This window comes from Pongo abelii, chromosome 1 (assembly GCF_028885655.2).
Source record: "Pongo abelii isolate AG06213 chromosome 1, NHGRI_mPonAbe1-v2.0_pri, whole genome shotgun sequence".
In the NCBI taxonomy this organism is placed as follows: Eukaryota; Metazoa; Chordata; class Mammalia; order Primates; family Hominidae; genus Pongo; species Pongo abelii.
In genome coordinates this window covers 13,930,504-13,954,805 of record NC_071985.2, presented here as the reverse complement: position 1 = coordinate 13,954,805, position 24,302 = coordinate 13,930,504, and the positions used below count along the sequence as shown (strand labels likewise).

The 24,302-nt window shown below is 42.6% G+C and overlaps 2 protein-coding genes across 9 annotated transcripts in view; one reads left to right on the top strand and one right to left on the bottom strand.

The window, feature by feature from the left end:
• Positions 1–3,323, bottom strand: part of ARID4B (AT-rich interaction domain 4B) — a 159,684-nt gene extending 156,361 nt beyond the window's left edge. For all 4 annotated transcript variants that reach the window (XR_008527735.2, XM_009251794.4, XM_009251842.4 and 1 more), the window contains exons 1-2: positions 3,186–3,323; positions 2,333–2,387 (exon numbers count right to left, since the gene is read on the bottom strand). Coding sequence is in view for 3 of the 4 variants with exons in the window: in XM_009251794.4 (XP_009250069.1) it covers positions 2,333–2,338 (6 nt within the window). In the remaining variant the exon portion in view is untranslated. The remainder of the gene's footprint in view (positions 1–2,332; positions 2,388–3,185) is intronic.
• GGPS1 (geranylgeranyl diphosphate synthase 1) lies at positions 2,632–18,701 on the top strand. 5 transcript variants are annotated; one of them, XM_054561192.1, is made up of 4 exons: positions 2,632–2,915; positions 10,644–10,736; positions 16,838–16,908; positions 17,143–18,701. In XM_054561192.1, exons 2-4 carry the CDS (start codon positions 10,667–10,669, stop codon positions 17,902–17,904), a joined length of 903 nt encoding a protein of 300 aa, XP_054417167.1. In that variant the 5' UTR covers positions 2,632–2,915; positions 10,644–10,666; the 3' UTR covers positions 17,905–18,701. The 5 variants fall into 5 exon arrangements, with proteins under 5 accessions (XP_054417167.1, XP_024091491.1, XP_009249955.1 ...); XM_024235723.2 differs by lacking the exon at positions 2,632–2,915 and adding an exon at positions 3,975–4,198; XM_024235724.2 differs by lacking the exon at positions 2,632–2,915 and adding an exon at positions 4,365–4,606.
• Positions 18,702–24,302: the final 5,601 nt, after the last annotated feature.

The following is a 24,302-nucleotide window of genomic DNA, read 5'->3' as shown; positions in this document are numbered from 1 at the left end:
ACAAATATGTTTGGTAAGATCCAATAAATGGCATAAAACCTTCTATAGCTCAATGATCATCGTAATACACAAATTACACCAGGCACGGTGACTCTCGTCTGTAATCCCAGCACTTTGGGAGGCTGAGGCGGGAGACTCACTTGAGCCCAGAAGTTTGAGACCAGCCTGGGCAACATGGCAAAACCTCATCTCTACAAAAACTACAAAAATTAGCCAGGTGTGCCTGTAGTCCCAGCTACTCAGGAGGCTGAGGTGGGAGGATTATTTGAGCCCAGGAGGCAGCAGTTACAGATCGTGCCAGCCAGGGTGAAATAGTGAGACTCTATATCAAAAAGAAAAATAAAAAAAGAAAGAAAGAAATTGCGAACACACAGAAAAAGAAACAAAATTTAGGCCTAATATACTCAACATTAAATAGATTCTGAATTGCAATTTTTGCTAAAGCAAAATACAAATTACAAGAAGCTTCTCATCTTTTATCGCATAAGAAATAAAGTTGTAAGAAATAAGCTAAGTTTTTAGTACTAATAATTACTAGCAGATTCTCTGAGATCTGCTATACTTATAATAACAGGAAGTTCTTGTATGAAGTTAGAAATTTATTTTAGTAACTTTTTCCTTTTAACGTTAAAAGTACCTTTTTAAAAAATGCAATAGAATGTAATGCTGAGCACTTAAAATTAGTATTTCTAAAATGATACCAAAAAATTTGCATTTGGCTAGTATTACCAAGAAACTTTAAAGGCTAAAGTTTCCAACATACTTTCATTTTTTCAAACAGACTACTTAAAAAAAAAAGGAAACGAAAGGAAGAAAAAAAAAACATTTTAATCTCAGACTTTCAGCTTAACTACATTTTTTTTAACCAAACATTTATAGAGCACCTAAGAAGTGACAAGCACTATAACACTGGGAACTGTGACAGATTACATTTACTCCAAACTAAACCTTTTATTTATTCGGCTTCTGAACTTACTATTTCTTACTCAAACCAAAACTTTTCTTAAGAAATTCTCACCCAACATCAAGGTACATATACAAGTTACCTAATAAATGCACTTTCACCACTGTTTTACACAGGTCACGAGAGGTATAGCTAGGATTTGTGACTAACAAAAGGGATTCATTCCTGAAACATGTCTATGCTTCATGAAATGAGATAGAATAAACTGTTTCAGGTAGTTTACAGCATCCCAGACTCAAAGAGAAAACCTTAAAAAAATTAGACTAAACTTAATTACTCTGTATAATAGACCAAGATTTAAGTAGCCACAGCTTTTACCTTCTACAAACATAAGTATTACAAATTTTAATTTGGATGCAGAACTGTCAAAGCAGTCTTGATTCTGAGGACAAGTTAAATATTTTTTTAAATAGTTAATAGGAACTGTCAAAAGTAGACAACGTTGATATTCTAACATGCTATCTGTTGCATTTCTACACTTATGAACACTCTACCCTTTTCAAGCACTTCTGAATTTGTAATGGATGAAAAAATACAAGCTAGTGTCTAAGTTCCACCAGTTGAATCCAGACTTTTCAAAAACCTAAGGTTTTATTCTAGCATGTGTTAAAAAAAAAAAGACAGCATTCATATACATGTTCTCTCAAGTAACAAAAATACCTGTATTTTTATCGTTATCATTTCTTCCAACAATTAAGCAAATTCTTTGACCCTATTCTCCACTCAGTTAACATGTTTACGTCTAAAAGGAAACTGGCCATCAGTTTTCCACACAGCATAATGCAACAGAGCCTCTGACTTATTTACAGACCAACCAGATCAATAAAGAAAAATAAACCATATAACCCCAAGTCCCTGGAAATACAAGAAACAACTGGTATCTCTGAATTGTGTAAAGATCACCAAAATTCTCTTTTTAAATCTTTCAATTAAATTATTTTTGTGACGAGTCAAAGAGTTTTCTGCTAAAATTTTACACTACTGTTCACACAATAAATAAGATTCTCTTTCATCAGTGTAACTGATAGAACCACAATACAGTTCAGTTTCTAGGGTCAGATTACCTGACCTGCTTTTATTTTACCTTTTAAAACACTTTAATTCATGCCGTTATTCCTCTCATTCCCTACAAAAAGAGATGTTCAATATGGGAGAATCATCTTCGGTTGAGATATCCTATAACTGCCTCCAACTCCACAGCAAAGCCCGCCAGCTGACCCCGGTCTCTCTGGGGAAGGGCTCGGTCACCAAGTCACCAAACACACCTTCCTCTGCAAAACTCGGAAGCCCCACACGACGACCTCGTCCAAACCCCCTACTTCCTGAATTCGATAACCCCAGAGATTCGTTTTCCGCAGGCAATCTTACCTTCATGATGACTCTGGGACCAAGGTATCTTCTAAAACACCAGGTTCAGCTGCACCTGGAGGGAAACAAAAGACACCCAGTCAACACCAAAGGAACCCCTCTGCACTGGCGGAGGCGGAGGGAAGGAAGCGAGCGACGCCCGAACCCCGAAGAAAGAGCCGCACCAGGCGCCAGCCCCCGAACCATCACACGCCGACTCGGGGCTCCCTCCGGCCCCGCCATCCCCGCAAACCCAGCCACCTACACAGCTCGGCAGCTTCCCGTCCCCATTGTCGAGACCCGACGGAGTTTCCCGTCTACGACAATGACGCCATTTCTGTCAGAGAAGAAACTCACAACAAGCCCGGCGTCCGGCGCGGGGCCGGCCGCTCTCCCCGCGGGCCTCGGCGCCCGGCCGAGCGAGTCCGCGCCCCCACGCGCCGCGTCCGAGCGAGAGGCCGGCTGGGGGCCACCGAGGGGCCAGGAAGGCCTGTGTGCCGCGGGCAGGACCGGCCCGCCACAGAGCCGCTGCCCACGTCCCGTTCCGGGCTCAGACCCGACAAGTGGGAGCGAGATCAACATCTGGCCCCGCCGCGGGGACAACGTGAGGGCCGAGGGCCCCGGAGGCGGAACGGCCCCCACCCTGCCCGGGCCCCCGACCGCGGCCGCTAAACCGCTGAGTGTGCGGCCGCCCAGCCAGGGGGCGGCTCGGACACAGCGGCTGCGGGGGGTGGGGGTTCCCGGGAGGCCGAGGCCCCGAATTCGGGCGCCGCAGGGACCACCACAGCGATCTTCCTCTGCTCCTTGGCCGGGCCCAGGGACTCCCAAAAGAACCCCCTTAGGAGACCACGAAAGCCCCAGAAAATGTCCCTACCTTCCTCGGAGGCGAGATCTGACCCTGGCACGTCCAGAGTCCCGTCTCTCCTTCTCCCCCCCAAAACCAGCAGGCCCGGGGGAGAGATGGGGAAGAAGGGCGGCGGGTCCAGTGGCTGCTGAGGCAGAGGCTCCGGCTCCTCCTCCTCCCGCGGCGGCGACTGGTACCTTTGTTTGGCGGCCGCTCGGGTTCCCTGGCTGGGGGGAGGGGGACGACGAAAAATCCCCCCCGGACTGGAGGTCCGGGCCCCCAATCGCGCTGCCCTCCAGAGGACGGCGGCGATGGACCCTCTGCAGCTCCCTCCGGGCAAAGGTCCAGGCGGTGGCCGTGGCGGCGGCAAGCTGAAGCTCAAGAGTCTCCCTCCGCTTCGGCGACCGAGCTCCTCACTCCGGACTCGACTGACGGGCAAACATCGCTTCCCCCCCACCGACTCTAGGTTCCCCCCTCCTTTCTCCCCTCCCCTAGATTTTTTTTCCCCCCCCTCCCCTACCTCTTTCCCGGATGGCCTCTTAGACGACCTTGGATTGGTTAAAGTTCTTTAGAACCCGCCTATACACTGTTCCTATTGGTCCCTGGATACAAACAACGACGCCATTTTCCCACCAGTTCTATGGAAACAGAAAGTTACGCCTCAAGGCTTTCTGGGAAATGAAGTCCGGCCTCTGGGGCCAACGCGCAAATCCTCGTCCGCGAGAACTGCAAGGCCCGCAATGCCCTGCGCCTGCGTGCACCGGAGCGGGGGCGGGGGGGAGGTGAAAGGGGCGGGGCAACAAAGCAGTAGGGAGGCGGCAACGACGCCTGCGCAGTGTGACCGGGATGGCGCATTTTCTTGCACCAAGTAATGCGGTGTCGCTGGCGGCTGAGGAGGGCGGAGAGTTCTGTGGTGAAGTAGTGGGAGGGATTCATGTAGGCATCGGGAAGAGCCTAAGTCCACATTATAAAATAGGAAGTTGATGCGGGGTACAGCTACTCCCGGACCGGCGGCGTGAAAGTCGTGATATCATCGTTGAACTGTGAGCGGCAGTGGTGGCGGCTGGGGGGAACCCGGATGGGAAGAAGGGCGGGGGAGGCTGGGAGGCGGGGCAGGCTGGGAGGCGGGGCAGAGAGGAAAGAAAGAAAGGAGAGTGAGGACCCGGATGCTGAACCGGATTGTGTATGAATTTTCCATCCCCTGGCTTTAAGCGAGGAGGGAAAGGAAGGGTTGGCCAAGTGGGGCGGAAGGGAGCATCTGAGCGAGGAGGAAGCAGAAACCCCACCGTTTCTTCCCCTCCGGACTCTTGTGCTAGCACTGTAGACGTTTGCAGTTCTCTGCCCAGCCGCTGTGGAAAATCGGCCTCGAAGTGATTGAAATTCCCTGCTTATATCAGGCAGCTTCTTTCAGATCCATCGTCTTTCTCTTGGAGTATGAATGGAAGGATTCAGTATGCGCTTCACATTTGTATGTCTCTGTTTAGCCATTCTCAAACCAGGCCCTTCCCTTTGAAAAGTCGTTTGCATGGGATGTTCACTTCTTAGACGCAAGGTTGTGTACCCTGGTTTCATCGTCTAACCCGTTAGAAGGCGCTTTCATTTCTTCGTGGGTGTTGAGCGCCGACCACTGGGGTGGCCTCTGCCTTCGTAGACCTGCGCCTGGCGAGACGGACAGATGCTGAACAAAACAATGTGAAATTACCGCAGTGGCAGTGCCCCAGAGGAGACTTCCACTGTGATAGGAGAATGTGAGGGAATTTGGCTTCTTTAGGGAGGGAAAGGAAGGGTTTCTGAGCAAGTGAGGATCGAGCTGAGAGCTGAAGGGCTAGCAGTAGTTAACTAAGGAAAGAGAGAAGGAAAGGACATTCCAGACAAAAAGACTAACTTGTTGGAAAGCCCTGTGGCGGAAGGGAGCTTTTCCAGTATGAAGAACTGAGCGTGGAGAGATGGGATGAGGGGGAGTGTCGAACCTTTTAGGCTTTGTAAAGGAGTTTTGATTTTGTCCTAATAGCAATGGGGTATCTTCCAAGGATCTCAATCAGAAGGGAGAGATGACTCCGATTGGAATGTCATCCCTGGCTGAAGAGTAGAAGAAGCGAAAAAAAGAATAGTTAAAGAGGCAAATGCAGGGAGCCCGACGAGGAGGCTATTGCCGTAGTAGTTCACATGGTGAAAAGAATGGAGCGTTTGTATTAATAATTATGGATTCACTCTGAACAAATTTCTGGCAGCTTTTTAGTTTGAAAGTGAGAAGTTTCAGTCTCTCACTGAGGTATTCTGTAGTTTTTTCACTCTAAAAGGAAACTAGTAGAGTTCATGTAACACACACTAATGCCTCTTTACATTTAACTTTAGTACGTGATAGCTGAAATTTCCAGCTGTGATAAGTTGGGAAATCCTTTTATTTAAAAGAAAAACAAAGGCGGGTGAGAGTATATGCCACGGTGTGTAGAATCCTTTAGGCTCTTAAGAAGACACAAGGCGGCCGGGCGTGGTGGCTCACGCTTGTAATCCCAGCACTTTGGGAGGCCGAGGCGGGCGGATCACGAGGTCAGGAGATCGAGACCATCCTGGCTAACACGGTGAAACCCCGTCTCTACTAAAAATACAAAAAAATTAGCCGGGCAAGGTGGCGGGCGCCTGTAGTCCCAGCTACTCGGGAGGCTGAGGCAGGAGAATGGCGTGAACCCGGGAGGCGGAGTTTGCAGTGAGCCGAGATCACGCCAGTGCACCCCAGCCTGGGCGACAGAGCGAGACTCTGTTTCAAAAAAATTAAAAAAAAAAAGACACAAGGCAAGTTGGTTGTCGATACCTAGAAAAATTGAGGTTCTTATGTTTTCATACCACTGAAAATGCTTGTATGTAAATATCCTCTGGGAAAGGAAATTGACTTGTTAAGTGAGTATTCTTAAACATCTCTAAGTGAGCAAAGGAAATATTTTTTTAAAGCATAATTAGTGTTTTAAGTTGAAAAATAACATCAACCGCAAAGCTCTACGAATTGAAACAAAGATTAGCTCTGATTTCTATGCAACAGGGTACACCTGTTACAGATCCTGACACAAAAGGGAATTCTGAAAGTGCATCTCATTGATTTTTAAGTTCAGTCAAATGTGTTTTGGAGGCTGTGAGAAAATATACAAACGTGATTCTTGCTCCCAACCTGTAGTTGAGAAAAGATAGGTACTAACATTTAAATAGAGAAGTATGTGAGATGCTTTTTTAATTCTACCTTTAATGATGTTCGATAATAATCTTTTAGCTAAGCCATTATTCTTGCTGTTTTGCATCTTCTTTTCTTACTTCAATCCCTGATGATAAGGTAACGTGTCAGAGATCAAATAGTATAGGTAATAGGTTACCTAAATAGGTATTTACCTAATAGGTATATTGATTATTTCGCTTACTTGAGTCTTTATGAGCCTTTTTTTCCTTGTGACGTCTTTGGTATTAATTGCTAGTCAAGATGGATGTAGAAATTTTCCATATGGGATGTTTCTCGTCGAATTCATGTTGTTAAAATGATTTCTTTTGGTGGAGTGCTGATTTTTTTTATGATTGTTTCATATAGATAAGAACAGACTACAAAAAAAATGCCTTTCAATCCTGAAGAGTAACCTGAAGTATACGCTAGTTTTGTGCTTTCATTTTCATTTGTAATCTGCCTTCAATAAAGAGTTAAGCTAGTGGAATTTATGTCTTAGTTTATTATAACATAAACATTAATATTTGTCTGCTTGGCATTAAAGGGTAAAGATATTCCATAGCTGGGGATCTTAATCTGAGGTGCATGTAAACATTCAGGGACTATATGATCTCTGAGAATTTGTATGTTGTAAGTCTTTGTGGCAGTGTATACATTTGTGTTGCAGCTTATTAACACATACACCGGGCTTTTTTTTTTTTTTTAGAAGATTCATAGCTTTCATCATATTCTCAAAAGGTTTCTGTGACCCATGAGATGGTTTACAGTATGGGGAAGCATCAAAGCACTTGCACAGTTGATGGTTATATGTGTGTGTTATTATTTCAGCCACCCATTATCGTGTGCCTACCAACTGCCTAACAGTGCATACATATGTAGAAGTTTTATTCTTTTCTCCTGTTGCCATATTACACGTCTCATTTCACAGCAGAAAAACAACTGCATGACAGAGACAATGTGGTTCAAACCATTTTACCCTTGTATTCATTGACTGCTACAAAACAGGAACATTAAATACCTGATTGTCACCAAATTGGGTAGTCTCAGCACTTCTACACTTGTAATTGTGCTGGAAAAGTGGAATGCTAGCACTAATAATTAGATTTTGGTTTGGAGGGTTTTTTATTTGTTCTTACTTGTATAAATTTATGGGGTGCAAGTGTTTTATCACATGCATAGGTTGCATTGTAGTGAAGTCAGGACTTTTAGGGTGTCCATCACCCGTATAATCACGTTGTACCCATTAAGTAATCTTTCATCATCCACCTCCTTCCCACCTTCTCACCCTTTGGAATCTCCATTGTCTATCATTCCACACTCCATGTCCGTGTATACACATTATCTAGCTCCCATTTATAATTGAGAAGATGTACTATTTGTCTTTCTGTATCTGACTTGTTACACTTAAGGGCTATCCATCCATTTTGCTGCAAATGACATGATTTCATTTTGTTTTAATGGCTGAGTAATCATTCGTTGTATATATACCACATTTTCTTTATTCAGTCATCTGCTGATGGACACTTAGGTTGATTCCATATCTTTACTATTGTGACTAGTGCTGTAATAAACACATAGTGCAAGATTTTGGAAATTTTACTTTTGTGGCACGTTGTTGGTATTTACTCAGGATCTTCGGATTTGCTTGGCTGCATGTATATGAATCAGTGTGTTTATTTACTGAAATATGTGCAAAAGTCTTGTCTTTGGGGATTAATTTATAATATAAATCCACAAAAGTCAGATTCTGCTCCTAAGTATATTTTACATTTTTTAATTTAATGCCAGCAAGAAGTTACAGTACTAGAATTGCCTTACCCCTGAGAGTATCAATAATGAGATCATAGTATCAGGTGACTGGGCTATAAAAGATGACTTTTATTACTTAACATTATGAAGTTACTAGGGCAAATTTAGAAATCGAGGAACACTGGTGAAACCCCGTGTCTACTAAAATAAAAAAATTAGCTGGGCGTGGTGGTGGGCACCTGTAGTCCCAGCTACTCAGAAGGCTGAGTCAGGAGAATTGCTTGAGCCCAGGAGGCACAGGTTGCAGTGAGCCGAGATCATGCCACTGCACTCCAGCCTGGGCGACAGAGTGAGACTCCGTCTCCAAAAAAAAAAAAAGGAACACATCCTCACTGTTATAATAAATAACAATAGCCCACACCCCCTTAGTTGTGGTGTGGTGTGGTACCATGTAAGCAACCTATTTCCAGTTCCCCTAACATTCTCAAGCAGCTGTATCAGAATCATACAAGATGCATATTTAAATTGAAGATTTCTAAGTCTCTGGCCCAGACTTAGAAAAAAAGGATCAGGCCGGGCACAGTGGCTCACACCTGCAATTCCAACACTTTGGGAGGCTGAGGCGGGTGGATCGCCTGAGGTCAGGAGTTTTGAGACCAGCCTGGCCAACATAGTGAAACCCCATCTCTACTAAAAATTCAAAAAATTAGCTGGGCGTGGTGGCGAGAACCTGTAATCCCTGCTATTCGGGAGGCTGAGGCAGGAGAATCACTTGAACCTGGGAGGCGGAGGTTGCAGTGAGCCAAGATCGCGCCACTGCACTCCAGCCTGGGCAACAAGAGCAAAACTCCGTCTCAAAAAAAAAAAAACAAAAGGACCTTTGAGCAATCAGAATAACACAAAGTACATGAACTCAACTTCATTTTCTTCATTCAAAAAAAAGTGGCCCTCATTCAAGCAAATATATTCTTGTGCTTTATCTTCTGGCATACTGAGATAACTTTCTAAAGTGGTTTCCAATTCCAAAATCCAATGATGTGCAACTCATTGAACAGCCCTAACCACAAACTGCCATTAGATGCCATATTACATTTAGCCTTTTTGTTGTAGAAAAGTTGGTTAGAAGTGGGCTCAGGATTCTAAAGACTAAATCATAGTCCCAAGAAGCAAAAGAAAGAGGATAAAAGTAATAAACTTCCCAAAATGTGCCAAAAATGCTAGAGCAGTTAGAAAAAGTTTCCTAATATGAGGACAAGTCATAATAGAAACAGATACAAAGAAATAGAGATTCAACAGTACAGGGAGACCCTAGGAAGACCATGAGTGTTATTCTAGGAAATACTGAAATAAGACAGATTTCAGTATAAAGGGGAATATGTTTAATAAATATATGCATTTGAGTTAATGCGTATCTTAAATCAGAAATCTCTGAAATGGATTGATTGTAGAGAAACTACTAGGGGGACGAGGAGAATCCCTTTAAATTTTAAATACATAAAACATACTCATCTTAGTGCTCATTTAAAAAAGGATATGTTTACTAATTAGTGTAATCAGTTAAATACAGAGGTATCTTTCCAATTCTTTGGGTTTGTTTTGACATTTGCCATTGACAAATTAATCCTTTTGTGGTTGATTAAAATAGGAAAAGCTTAATATAAGTTACGTGACTAAGAAAACAACTTAAAAACCAAGACAACACTTTGACCAATATAATCACTTGAATGAAGAATTTTCTAATTGAGATATAATTTACATACCACCCATTTAAAGTGTACATTTCAGCAGTTTTTAATGTATTCACAGGGCTGTGCAACCATCACAATTTAATTTTATAACATTTTGATCCCTGCAAAAAGAAACCCCGTACTCATTAGCAGTTAGTCCCTATTCCTAACCACTAATCTACTTTCTGTCTCTGTAGATTGGCTTATTCTGAACATTTCATATAAATGGAATCATAAAACATGTAGTCTTTTGAGATTGGCTTCTTTCACTTAACATGTTTTCAAGGCTTCATAGATGTAGAATCTTTTTTTGTTTTTTTGAGACTGGAGTCTCACTCTTTCACCCAGGCTGGAGTGCAGTGGTGTGATCTCAGCTCACTGCAACTTCTGCCTCCCAGGTTCAAGCAATTCTCCTGCCTCAGCCTCCCAAGTAGCCAGAACTACAGGCGCACACCACCATGCTCAGCTAATTTTTGTATTTTTAGTAGAGATGGTGTGAAGGCTGGTCTCGAGCTCCTGACCTCGTGATCTACCCACCTCAGCTAATTTTTCGTATTTTTAGTAGAGACAAGGTTTTGCCATGTTGCCCAGGCTGGTCTCGAACTCCTGGACTTAAGCCATCCACCCGCCTCAGCCTCCCAAAGTGCTGAGATTACAGGCGTGAACTACCGTGCCCGGCAACAGAATCTTCTTTTTAAACCAGACTAGGTGTCTTTTCACAAACACCTTGAAATACAAATTCCTTTGCAGTTTGACACTCAAAGATGATTAGTTTCATGTGATCTTTATGTTTCTCCTTTTTGACAGATTAGCTTTGAAGTTTAAATCCAATGGAGAAGACTCAAGAAACAGTCCAAAGAATTCTTCTAGAACCATATAAATACTTACTTCAGTTACCAGGTAATACTTCACTTGCAGTCCATATAGGGTCATTTTCATACAGTAGCGGTCGTTCAAATGTTAGCAAATAGAAAAGGTTAGACTTGCTAGCTGTTGAGATTTTCTATTTAAGGTAATGCATATGAGAAAAATGATAAGTAGAACATTATAATTTTTTCTTTATTAAAAGGTAGTTTTTGCCAGGTGCAGTGATACACACCTGTTGTCCCACCTGCTTGGGAGGCTGAGGCAGGAGGATGGCTTGAGCCCAGGAGTTTAAGGCTGTAGTGCACAATGATCACACCTTTGAATAGCCACTACACTCCAGCTTGGGCAACCTAGTGAGACCCTGTCTCTTAAAAAGAAACGTAATTTTTGAAGGCACCCTTTAAAACATATCCAATTATTTAACATACCTTAAAAAATAAAAATACTTAAAACATTTTGGTATCTCATTGGAGGTTGTATTCTTTATGGATATTATGCATTCAGATTCCCCACTGTTTAGATATTAGGGGAAGTTATGCAGATTTGTTTAACAGTAGAACACTTTATTTACCATCCATGTTCAAGTTTACCTTCTATGTCTGTATTTTCCAGCATCTCACACATACACTGCATTTCATATACTACTAGTTCCTTTGAGAGCCAAATAATAATGTATCTAAAATCACAGTATTTGGAAACATAGCCCACTTTATTCCTGTATAACGGTGTGCCACCTGGACATGGCTTCCTACCTCACGTGTACGTGTGTGTTTTTGTTTTATTTTGCTTCTTTAAAAACTTGTCTGGAGGCTGGGCGTGGTGGCTCACACCTGTAATCCCAGCACTTTTCGAGGCCAAGGCGGGCGGATCATGAGGTCAAGAGGTCGAGACCAGCCTGGCGAACGTGGTAAAACCCCGTCTCTTCTAAAAACACAAAAATTAGCTGGGCATGGTGGCGCATGCCTGTAGTCCCAGCTACTCGGGAGGCTGAGGCAGGAGAATCACCTGAACCTGGGAGGCAGAGGTTGCAGTGAGCTGAGATTGCACCACTGCACTCCAGCCTGGCAACAGAATGATAACTCCGACTCAAAAAAAAAAAGAACTTGTCTGGAAATGGTAATAAGCAAAAACTCATGAATATAATAAACAGGGGTTATTGTAATAAAAAATCATTTGTATTAGAATATTCTTTCTCATAGAAATAATATAGGCCAGGTGTGGTGGCCCACACCTGTATTCCCAGCACTTTGGGAAGCCAAGGCAGGATTGCTTGAGACCAAAAGTTTGAGACCACCTTGGGCAACATAACAAGTCCCTCTCTCTGTTTTAAACATTTTTTTAAAAAGAAGAAATAATATAAAAGTTGGTAAATTATTTGACAAGCATAAAAACCTGTTTAGCCATACTGTGACTAAACTCTAATGATGCTCTCAATTCATTCTCAATAGACACTTTTAAATTTCTGTGCTAAAGTACACACCTTTCTTTATGAGCACATCTCTATGGTAATATGTGCATTTCTGTTCTTCATGAGCCTCAGAAGGATAAAAGCCAAAAGAATGCTAGCTCCTGTGCTACACCTTGGAAACCATAATTAGTGTCATTTTTATTTTGGCCGACCCTAATAGAGACTCGCCTGCTAATGTCAATGCATGAGAAGAATGAGGGAATGACAGAAATGGAGAATTCAAAGGGAAGGTTGCCCACTGTTTAAGAAAAAGCCAAGAGACTGCTTTTGAATGACGTTTATCCAGCAGTTAGTAACTTATTTCAGTATCTCCCAGTGAGAAACATGGCACAGTTTCACTTTCACTCTACCCAGCTCTTACTGCCAGACATCCTTTAGAACACGCTCACAAACACTAGCTGGAACTGGGCTGGCATTAATAGCAAGCCAGTTATCAGTGCTGACAAAAGTCTAACAAGCATCGCTTGAAAGTCTCTTACTCTGCTATTTACAAAGCAAGGACTGCCTACAGTTACATTTTAACCATAATGCTTACTTATGCTGTGACCACCTTCTATGACTTTTTTTTTTTTTAGTTCTCATTACTTGAAAATAATGCTTTAAGACATTAGATAACATATTTAAAATTATCATTAGGTACCTCACCTTTTTATTCAAGTACGTTCTTGATCCATGATGGAATACAACCTCAAAAGATACTACTAAAGAAATATGACATTGCACTGTGCACATAACACACTTTTTTTTTACAGAGAGCTTCAGAGTTACTAAAGTAACTTAGAGGTGTGCCAGGTCATTTATACTGTTGTAATATTACTCTTGCTAATAAATATTAATAATGATATCAGGATTTTCTGAAGTCAACCTGGCCAACGTGGTGAAACCCTGTCTCTACTAAAAATACAAATATTAGCCAAGTATGGTAGCGCATGCCTGTAGTCCCAGCTGAGGCACGGGAATCACGTGAGCCTAGGAGGCAGAGGTTGTGGTGAGCCGAGATCACGCCACTGCACTCCAGCCTGGGCAACAGAGTGAGACCCTGTCTCAAAAAAAAAAAAAAGGATTTTCTGAAATTAGTAAAGAAAATGACTTTTATTTTTAAATTTCTCATACTTGCTGTCATCTTATGTTTATGTTTGTTTATTTGCCTTAATGTGGGGCCCTAGATGAGGTGAAGGGTGGGATTAGGGAGAGATGAAGCTGGCAGTGGAGGAAGAAGGGCTCCAAAAAGAGAGACAATAATGTTTAGATCTTAAAGAGGAAGCAGTAATCTTTTAATTTTGAGAGATCTCTGTGATTCGCCTCAGTGTTAGAAATTATTTCGGAACTTAGCCAGGCGCAGTGGCTAACACCTGTACTCCCAGCACTTTGGGAGACCAAAGTGGGCAGATGGCTTAAGCCCAGGAGTTCGAGACCAGCCGGAGCAACATGGCAAAACCCTGTCTCTACTAAAAATACAAAAAATTAGCCAGGCATATGATACACCCCTGTAGTCCCAGCTTACCTGGGGGACTGAGGTGGGGTGATTACCGAAGCCTGGGAGGTCGAGGCTGCAGTAAGCCAAGATCATGCCACTGCACCCCAGCCTGGGTGATAAAGGGAGACCCCATCTCAGAAAAAAAAAAGGGGGGGGGGAACTTAAAAGTATCAGGCTAAACACTAGCATGTCATCAGAGGGGAAAAAAGTATTAAAACTGTAGTACCTCAAAAATAAGCCATATATTGTACTGTTTTCTATATAACATTCAAAAGTAAAATGAAAAATGAAATTTCACATTGAGACTCTGTTTTTCATCTTCAAAAAAATGTGTTTAAGTGATATAGGCCAGGTGCAATGGCTCACTTATTATCCCAGCACTTTGGGAGGCCAAGTGGGACAGATTGCTTTTGAACCCAGGGGTTTGAGACCAGCCTGGGCAACAGGGCGAAACCCTGCCTCTAGAAAAAATAAATAAATAAAAATAAAATTAGCCAGGCGTGGTGGCTTGTTCTTGTAGTCCCAGCTACTCAGGGGACGAGCCTAGGAGGTCAAGGCTGCAGCGAGCCGTGATTGTGCCACTGCACTCCAGCCTGGGTGACAGAGCGAGACCCTGTCTCAAAAATAATAATAATAATAGGCTGGGCGTGGTGGCTCGCACCTGTAATCCCAGCACTTCAAGAGGCCGAAGCATATGGACGACTTGAGGTCAGGAGTTCGAGACCAGACTGGCCAACATGGGGAAACCCTGTCTCTATTAAAAATACAAAAAATTGGCCGGGCGCAGTAGCTCACACATGTAATCCCTACACTTTGGGAGGCCGAGGTGGGTGGATCACCTGAGGTCAGGAATTCAAGACCAGCCTGGCCAACATGATGAAACCCTGTCTCTACTAAAAATACAAAAAATTAGCTGGATTTAGTGGCGCACACCTGTAATCCCAGCTACTCAGGAGGCTGAAGCAGGAGAATAGCTTGAACCTAGGAGGCGGAGGTTGCAGTGAGCCAAGATCGTGACACTGCACCCCAGCCTGGGCAACAAGAGCAAAACTCGATCTCAGAAAAAAAATACAAAATAATTAGCTAGGGGTAGTGGCGCACACCTGTAATCCCAGCTACTCGGGAGGCTGAGACAGGAGAATCCCTTGAACCCAGGAGGCGAAGGTTGTGGTGAGCCGAGCCGAGATCGTGCCATTGCTTTCCAGCCTGGGTGAGAGAGCAAGACTTTGTCTCCAAAAAAAAAAAAAAAAACCTGTAATCCCAGCATTTTGGGAGGCCAACATGGGTGAATTACCTGAGGTCAGGAGTTTGACACCAGCCTGGCCAACATAGTGAAACCCCGTCTCTACTAAAAATACAAAAATTAGGCAGGCGTGGTGGCAGGCGCCTGTAATCCCAGCTACTTGGGAGGCTGAGGCAGGAGAATCGCTTGAACCCAGGAGGCGGAGGTTGCAGTGAGCCGAGATCACGCCATTTCACTCTAGCCTGGGTGACAAGAGCGAAATTCCGTCTCCAAAAAAAAAAAAAGAAAACAGTATTTTACTTTTAACTTTTTATGTAACCATTTTCCTGAAGCCTTATCTAAAATTAGGATGTTATTACCATGCGTTCGTTTAGCAGAAAATTTATAGAACATTTTTACTAAGTGAACTGGCCATGGTTTTTATCTAGCATTCCTTTGTATATGACTACAATGACTTCTAGTGGTAACTTCTATCCAAAGGCCTATCTTAAATTAGCCAGGCATGGTGGCACATGCGTGTAATCCCAGCTACTCAGGAGGCTGAGGCAGGAGAATAGCTTGATCTTGGGAAGCGGAGGTTGCAAGTGAGCCGAGATCATGCCGCTGCAATCCAGCCTGGGCAACAGAATGAGACTCCGTCTCAAAAAAAAAAACCAAAAAACAAAAAGACCTATCTTGAGCTTTCCGTGTAAGAAAAAGATGATACTGCTGGGCAAGGTGACTCAACGTCTGTAATTTAAGCAATTTGGGAGGCTGTAGTGGCCGGATTGCTTGAGCCCAGGAGTTTGAGACCAGCCTGGGCAACATGACAAGACACTGTCTCTACAAAAACAAAAATTAACCGGGCGTGGTCACTTGCACCTATAGTGCCAGCTACTCAGGAGGCTGAGGTGGAAGGATCACTTGAGCCCAAGAGGTGGAGGCAGCAGTGAGCTGTGAACACACCACTGCACTCCAGCCTGGGTGACAGAGTGAGACCCTGTCTCAAAAAAAAAAGGAAGAAAGAAAAAAAGAAGATACTGAAAAATGAATGTCCCTAGTCAAAATAATGAGATTAGCTTTTGACTAAACTCAGGATATTAAAAGGAATACTTCAGTGCATGATGATCTCATTTTTGAAAGGAAAGAAGCAGAGCTTCCCCATCTCTAAAACCTTAATTTAAAGGAGAAATAGATAATTTCAAGAGGTAATTCTATGAGGTAATAGTAAAATATATTTTATTAACAGTACCTATAGTTATGTAAAATAGGTAGTGCCAATTAACTGAACACTAAACTAGCTTCTTGGCCTGGCACAGTGGCTCACGCCTGTCATCCAAACACTTTGGGAGGCCGATGTGGGTGTATCGCTTGGGCTCAGGAGTTGAAGACCAGCCTGGGCAACATATTAAAACCCCCTTTCTACAAAATATACAAAAATTAGCCAGGCGTGGTGTGTGCCTGTAGTCCCAGATACGCAGGAGGCTGAGGCACGAGAATCATGTGAACCCAGGAGGTGGAGTTTGCAGTGAGCGGAGATCATGCCACTGCACTCCAGCCTGGGCAACAGAGCAAGACTCTGTCTCAAATAATAAATAAATAAACTAGCTTCCTTTTCAAAACAAGAAATAAATTAGGTCCTAAGTCCTAAAAGCCCATCCTACTTTAAAATTGTTTATTCAAGTTCAGATGAAAAGAATGGACTAGTAGGCCACTGAAGTGCTTTAGAGTCTCCCGTGCCTGCCCTAATTTTAGAAGGTTGTGCACTTTATGATCCGGATTTCGGAGTGGTTGAGAATGGGTTATTGAGCAGTGCAAGGCAAGCTCTGCAGTAGGTAATGGATTGATGAGGCTGGATTTAGCAAGTCTGATCAATTTAAAGGCAGTTTCTGAATGTGTTTTTTGTAGTTAAAATACTCATAATTAAAACACTTATCACATTATCACATTTTATTTTTAAATTGCAGGTAAACAAGTGAGAACCAAACTTTCACAGGCATTTAATCATTGGCTGAAAGTTCCAGAGGACAAGCTACAGGTATTAGGCAACTCTAATCTCATTAATCCCCAAGAAATTAATAGCTATCACATAAAAATATTCCTAGTTCTTGATTGAATTTAGTCCTCATGCAAGATATTATTTTATATTGAGGTTGCTAAATATTTATTAGTTGTGAAAATTAATACACCTGAGACTTTCATAATCTGTTAATTAAACTGAGTAAGTTTTGAATAGTTCAAATAAGTGAAATTTTCAATTCTTTTTTATTAGATTATTATTGAAGTGACAGAAATGTTGCATAATGCCAGTTTACTCATCGATGATATTGAAGACAACTCAAAACTCCGACGTGGCTTTCCAGTGGCCCACAGCATCTATGGAATCCCATCTGTCATCAATTCTGCCAATTATGTGTATTTCCTTGGCTTGGAGAAAGTCTTAACCCTTGATCACCCAGATGCAGTGAAGCTTTTTACCCGCCAGCTTTTGGAACTCCATCAGGGACAAGGCCTAGATATTTACTGGAGAGATAATTACACTTGTCCCACTGAAGAAGAATATAAAGCTATGGTGCTGCAGAAAACAGGTGGACTGTTTGGATTAGCAGTAGGTCTCATGCAGTTGTTCTCTGATTACAAAGAAGATTTAAAACCACTACTTAATACACTTGGGCTCTTTTTCCAAATTAGGGATGATTATGCTAATCTACACTCCAAAGAATATAGTGAAAACAAAAGTTTTTGTGAAGATCTGACAGAGGGGAAGTTCTCATTTCCTACTATTCATGCTATTTGGTCGAGGCCTGAAAGCACCCAGGTGCAGAATATCTTGCGCCAGAGAACAGAAAACATAGATATAAAAAAATACTGTGTACATTATCTTGAGGATGTAGGTTCTTTTGAATACACTCGTAATACTCTTAAAGAGCTGGAAGCTAAAGCCTATAAACAGATTGATGCACGTGGTGGGAACCCTGAGCTAGTAGCCCTAATAAAACACTTAAGTAAGATGTTCAAAGAAGAAAATGAATAATGTTAAGCCATTCTTGATTGGGCCTCATAGCTTATTTTAGTTAATCTTTTTTTTGTCTTTTAGCTTTACCACCTTTTAAAAAATTTGTTATTCTCCAGAAACAGTAAATAGGTGAGTAAGGGTGATGCAAGTGAATTCGTTTTCATTTAGAAGCCCCTCTGTACAGATAATCAAAATTCAAAGTTGAAAGAATCAAAAGCAGCCACAGTTATGTAGGTCTGCTTTGAATGTCAATTGCAGTGACAGGACATTGCCACCAATTCTACCCTCCTACCATCAGTGTTGTGTTTATTCCGTCAATAAAAAAGACTTGCTTCCAGGAATTTTTATCCATACACTTTCTAACTGTACTATCTGGGCAGTTCCAAGCCAGTTTCTTTTAGCTAGCTGGCCCAAAGACCAATCTCTTTTTTTCCTAAATGCTGCTGTAAAGAATATCTCACTTTTCCCCCCTGGAAACACCCTCACTGAAGTCTTCTATGAAAAGGCTGATAATGGGCTGGACGCGGTGGCTCACGCCTATAATCCCAGCACTTTGGGAGGCCAAGGCGGGTGGATCACAAGGTCAGGAGATCGAGACTATCCTGGCTAACACAGTGAAACCCCGTCTCTACTAAAAATACAAAAAATTAGCTGGGCGTGGTGGTGGGCACCTGTAGTCCCAGCTACTCGGGAGGCTGAGGCAGGAGAATGGTGTGAACCCAGGAGGCGGAGCTTGCAGTGAGCCGAGATAGCGCCTCTGCACTCCAGCCTGGGTGGTGACAGAACAAGACTCCATCTCAGAAAAAAAAAGAAAAGGCTGATAATGATAAACAGTAAGCACTCCGGTCCTTTTTTTACATTTTCCTTTTTTCCTTCCTCTCCACCCCACAAGTTTTGCTTTTTAACCAAGGTGTCTCTGCTTGATGAAATTCACATGCTAGTCTAAATCTTTTTTTCTCCCTTGTAATGTAACATTTATGTGCCCCAAACTGTTTAGTATATGGGTACAGCATTCCCTTTCCAATTGGGAAGCGGAAAAAGAGAGTATGGGATATTTTAGAAGGGAGCCTTTGAACCTTATTATATTTCCCCATCATTGATAGTGACAATCTTAAAAGGGTTGTTTTCTTACCTTAAGTACAAAAGCATGGAAAAATGCCCTTTTCCTTCCCGCCCACATCACCACCCCCCTTGAAGACAATAGGTGCTTGAATGGAAAGTGAGTAGGCATCTTTAATCGCCCTGATTAAAGGAAAGAAAGTGTTAGCCTGAGAGGGCCTGACTGAAAAGTAACCAAAGGCTTAATATCAAGCACTAATTAGTTTTTTAGTGCCTTAACCCTGACCTTGTTACCAGTTTTCTATAATTTCTAGACCCAAGCCACTGAAGTCATCTGTGGCCCAAGAGGTAGGACAAAAAAAAAAAAAAAGCTGATTTCAATATTTGATTTGTTGACATCCCAAAATGAAAGTTTATGTTTCCCTTAGAAACATGTTTTGCTTGGTTTGTTCTATAATATGTTACTTAGGATCTATTTACCATATATTTGTATGAGAAATCCTCACCCAAGCATTCAACCTAAATCTTTGAAAAGTTGGGTGCTGTCTTTAGTAACTTTTAAAATAGTTTAAATCTCCCATTTTAATAGTGATAAGGAAACCTGTTAAAATCATGGCTATTGATGTTATAGTATGGAAAGTTGAACTTTATGAACCCATACTTTTAAAAAACATTATTTTTAAAAATCTAACACTGACTAGAAACATTAAAATGTCTATCTTTAAGTGTAAAAATTGCTTAAGTAGATTTGTTCCTTGCCTATCAAATTAATTTTGGCCTGGTGTTCTTCATTATTCATTTGTCAATTTTATCTTGTCTTTGTCAATATCAGAAATGTTTGTCATTGAATTGGGAATTTTTTTTTTTTTTGAGACAGAGTTTCACTCTTGTTGCCCAGGCTGGAGTGCAGTGGCGCGATCTCGGCTCACTGCAACCTCCACCTCCCGGGTTCAAGCGATTCTCCTGCCTCAGCCTCCTAAGTAGCTGGGATTACAGATGCCTGCCACGTTGCCTGGCTAATTTTTTTTTTTTTTTTTTTTTTTTTAAGTAGAGATGGGGTTTCACCATGTTGGCCAGGCTGGTGTCGAATTTCTGACCTCAGGTGATCCAGCTGCCTCGGCCTCCCAAAGTACTGGGATTACAGGCATGAGCCACCACACCCAGCCAAATTGGGGACTTTTAACAGTCATTTTACTTGTAGAATAATCAAAACTCTTCACTTGATCTGTAGTCATAGCTATTAACACAGAAAAGTGAATGCCAGTTATGTTGCCATAAACCACCTTCTGAACTCGGCAAGATCTTAAAACCATCAACTGTTCTCTGTTCACTCTGTGAACTTCTTTCTACTTTACTTCTTTCTCTACCTCACCTGTACTCTATAGTCACTCACTTCAATGACACTTAAGGAGCATTCACTCTCAGATCACTTTTCTCCTTTCCTTGCCCATTCTTATCTTGCCAACTCCCAGTCCTGGATAAATCCAAACATCCATATTCTTTGCGCATCCGTGTTGCTCAGTGCTGCTGGGGAACATTTTCAGAACTGCTGTTGGAACCATTGTGAGTTTACACATTCCAGCCTCTGCAACGCCTTTATTTTCCATCTAATCTTTCTTTCCTAGCAGAGATTTCTATTTTTTTTGTTTTGTTTTGTTCTGGGACAGAGTCTCACTCTGTCTGGCAGTCTGGGGTGCAGTGGCACGATCTCAGCTCACTGCAACCTCCGCCTCCTGGGCTCAGGCAATTCTCCTGCCTCAGCCTCCCGAGTAGCTCGGATTACAGGCGTGTGCCACCATGCTTAGCTAATTTTTGTGTTTTTAGTAGAGATGGGGTTTCACCATGTTGGCCAGGCTGGTCTCAAACTCCTGACCTCAGGTAATCAGCCCGCCTCTGCCTCCCAAAATGCTGGGATTACAGGCGTGAGCCACCACGCCCGGTGGCAGAGATGTCTTATTAAAGATCCCCTGCTTCTCTTCTTCCTCTCTTCTCCCACTAAATATAAACTCTCCTAACTTTCCTTCCCTCTACTTTAGGTCTGTCTTTACATAGTCTGCTATTTTCCAGAAGAGTTTGACCTGCCCTAGGTTCTCTCATGTGCTTGAATTTCCCCCTGTCTATTGAGGGGAAATCTCAATCCATCTTCTCTTCTAGATATCTCCCATCTAGATAATCTCAAGATCTATCCATTGACTCTTTTTTAATCAGTGTACTGTGGAAGAAAGAGGGCAAGGAAATACATACTTACGAAGTATCTTACCGGGTACTAGATACTTCACATGTTTTCTTCAAGCATTTACTGAGGAATGCCAGGGTCTTGAATACAGATCAAAGTACCTGGCTTTGCTGGGCGCAGTGGCTCATGCCTGTAATCCCAGCACTTTGAGAGACCAAGGCGAGTGGATCACTTGAAGTCAGGAGTTCGAGACTGGCCTGACCAACATGGTGAAATCCCGTCACTGCTAAGAAAATACAAATTAGCTAGGCATGGTGGCACACGCCTGTAATCCTAGCTACTTGGGGGGCTGAGGCAGGAGATTTGCTTGAACCCGGGAGGCATAGGTTGCAGTGAGCCAAGATCGCACCACTGCACTCCAGCCTGGGCAACAAGAGCAAAACTCCATCTCAAAAAAAAAAGAAAAAAGTACCTGAATCTTCTGTACACGCTGCCTCTCATTCTCTATGCACACTTAAATGTGTTTAAAAGTTTGAAAAGCACTGGTTAGGCCGGGCACGGTGGCTCACGCCTGTAATCCCAGCACTTTGGGAGGTCGAGGCAGGCGGATCACGAGGTCAGGAGATCGAGACCATCCTGGCTAACACAGTGAAACCCCATCTCTGCTAAAACACAAAAAATTATCTGGGCGTGGTGGCGGGCGCCTGTAGTCCCAGCTACTCGGGAGGCTAAGGCAGAAGAATGGCATGAACCCGGGAGACGGAGCTTGCAGTGAGTCGACATCTCGCCACTGCACTCCAGCCTGGGCGACAGAGGGAGACTCCCGTCTCCAAAAAAAAAAAAAGAAAAGAAAAGCACCGATTTATTCTAATAACAGTTTCCTTTCTATAATCTCTCTCTACTATTCCATCTGTATCACAATTATGTCATAGTGGCTGATATTCACTATTTGAAATAGAGTCCCAGCACTTTGGAAGGCCAAGGTCAGGGGTTCAAGGACCAGCCTGGCCAGCATGGTGAAACTGCGTCTCTACTAAAAATAGAAAAATTAGCCAGGCGTAGTGGCACACGCCTGTAATCCCACTTACTCGCCAGGCTAAGGCAGGAGAATCGCTTGAACCTGGGAGGTGGAGGTTGCAGTGAGCTGAGATCACGCCACTGCACTCCAGCCTGGGAAAGAATGAGACTCCATCTCAAAAAAAAAACAAAAAACTACAGGAAAAGGCTCATGATAATGGAACCTACAATAATGTGAATTTAAATATAATGCAGTTGGCATTTGGCTCCCCATACCCACATTTGGTTAACTGAAGACTCACTGTAGTCATTTCATTAATCTTGTAATATTTATCTTACTGAATATTTGGACCTTACAGTGTTACTAGACTTTGTACTGGTTGGTAAAGAATAAGTGTAATAAGCAATAATATTAGTAATATAAATTTCAGTGTATATAGTTCAAGTTAATTGTTAGAATGCCTAATGACCATTGATTAATGAGAGAGATCTGGGTAACATCTGCCTTATCATACGTATTCTTTATAAAGTATGCTTTAGGAGAATGACCAGTAATATAATTATTACTGAATTATATTTATCACTGTACATAAAGAAAGAAATATATACTCAAAGATCTCAGAGTTGCTATAATAAGTAATGGAAGATATTTGGACCTCAGTGGGTGAGGTAGTACTAATGGTAAGCTGTAAAAGTAGTTTGTAAATCTCACCAAAACTTGTAAGTCACTTAAGAAAAACTAAAATGGGAATAGTTAAACATTTGTAGACTAAGAACGTTTTCAAGAGATTTAGTATTTTTGTTTTATTTTTGAGATGGAGTCTTGCTCTGTCGCCCAGGCTGGAGTGCAGTGGTGTGATCTCAGCTCACTGCACCCTCCACCTCCTGGGTGCAAGCTATTCTCCTACCTCAACCTCCTGAGTAACTGGGATTACAGGTGCTCACCACCATGCCCAGCTAATTTTTTGTATTTTTAGTAGAGACAGTTTCACCATGTTGGCCAGGTTGGTCTTGAACTCCTGACCTCAAGTGATCCACCCACCTCGGCCTCCCCAAGTGCTGGGATTAAAGGCATGAGCCACTGGGCCTGGCTAGGAGATTTAGTTTTAAATGATATTCTAACAGAGATATCAATACTTTATGAGAAAGAAATGGTTTATGTATTAAAGCTGACAGATTTAGTCAGCCATACTAAGTTAAAGAAATTGAAAATGAAGCAGATTATTGAACAAAAATTGTCATTTGAAACAAAACAAAGTAGCAATTTAAACAGACTAATAATTTTTTTTTTTTTTTTTTTTTTTTTTGGAGACAGAGTCTCTGTCACCCAGGCTGGAGTGCAGTCGCATGATCTCGGCTGACTGCAACCTTCACCTCCGGGGTTCAGGCGATTCTCATGCCTCAGCCTCCCAAGTAGCTGGGGACTACAGGCGTGTGCCACCACGCCCGACTAATTTTTTTGTATTTTTAGTAGAGACAGGATTTCACCATGTGGGCCAGGCTGGTCTGCAACTCCCGACCACAGGTGATTTGCCCACCTCGGCCTCCCAAAGTGCTGGGATTACAGGCGTGAGCCACTGTGCCCAGCCTCTTAATAGATTTTCTAATAAGTTTTTATGAAAATGCATTTGTGGTTTGATAACAAAAGTGAAAGTATAATAATTTTTTAAGTTTAATTTATTGAACCCTGAAACTTAGACAATTAAGGTTCGAAAAACTCCGTGAATTGAAATTGAACCAGCCGGGCGTGGTGGCTCATGCCTGTAATCCCAGCACTTTGGGAGGCCGAGGCGGGCAGATCTGGAGGTCAGGAGTTCGAGACCACCCTAACCAATATGGTGAAACCCCATCTCTACTAAAAATACAAAAATTAGCCGGGCATAGTGGTGCATACCTGTAGTCCCAGCTACTCAGGAGGCTGAGGCAGAAGAATCGCGTGAACCCAGGAGGCAGAGGTGGCACTGAGCCAAGATTGCACCACTGCATTCCAGCTGGGCAACAGAGCAAGACTCTGTCTCAAAAAAAAAAAAAAAGAGAGTGAATCAAAATAAAATGTAGCATTTAAGCCGGGCACAGTGGCTCATGCCTGTAATCCCAGGACTTTGGGAGGCCGAGGTGGGTGGATCAGTTGAGGTCGGGAGTTCAAGACCAGCCTGACCAACAT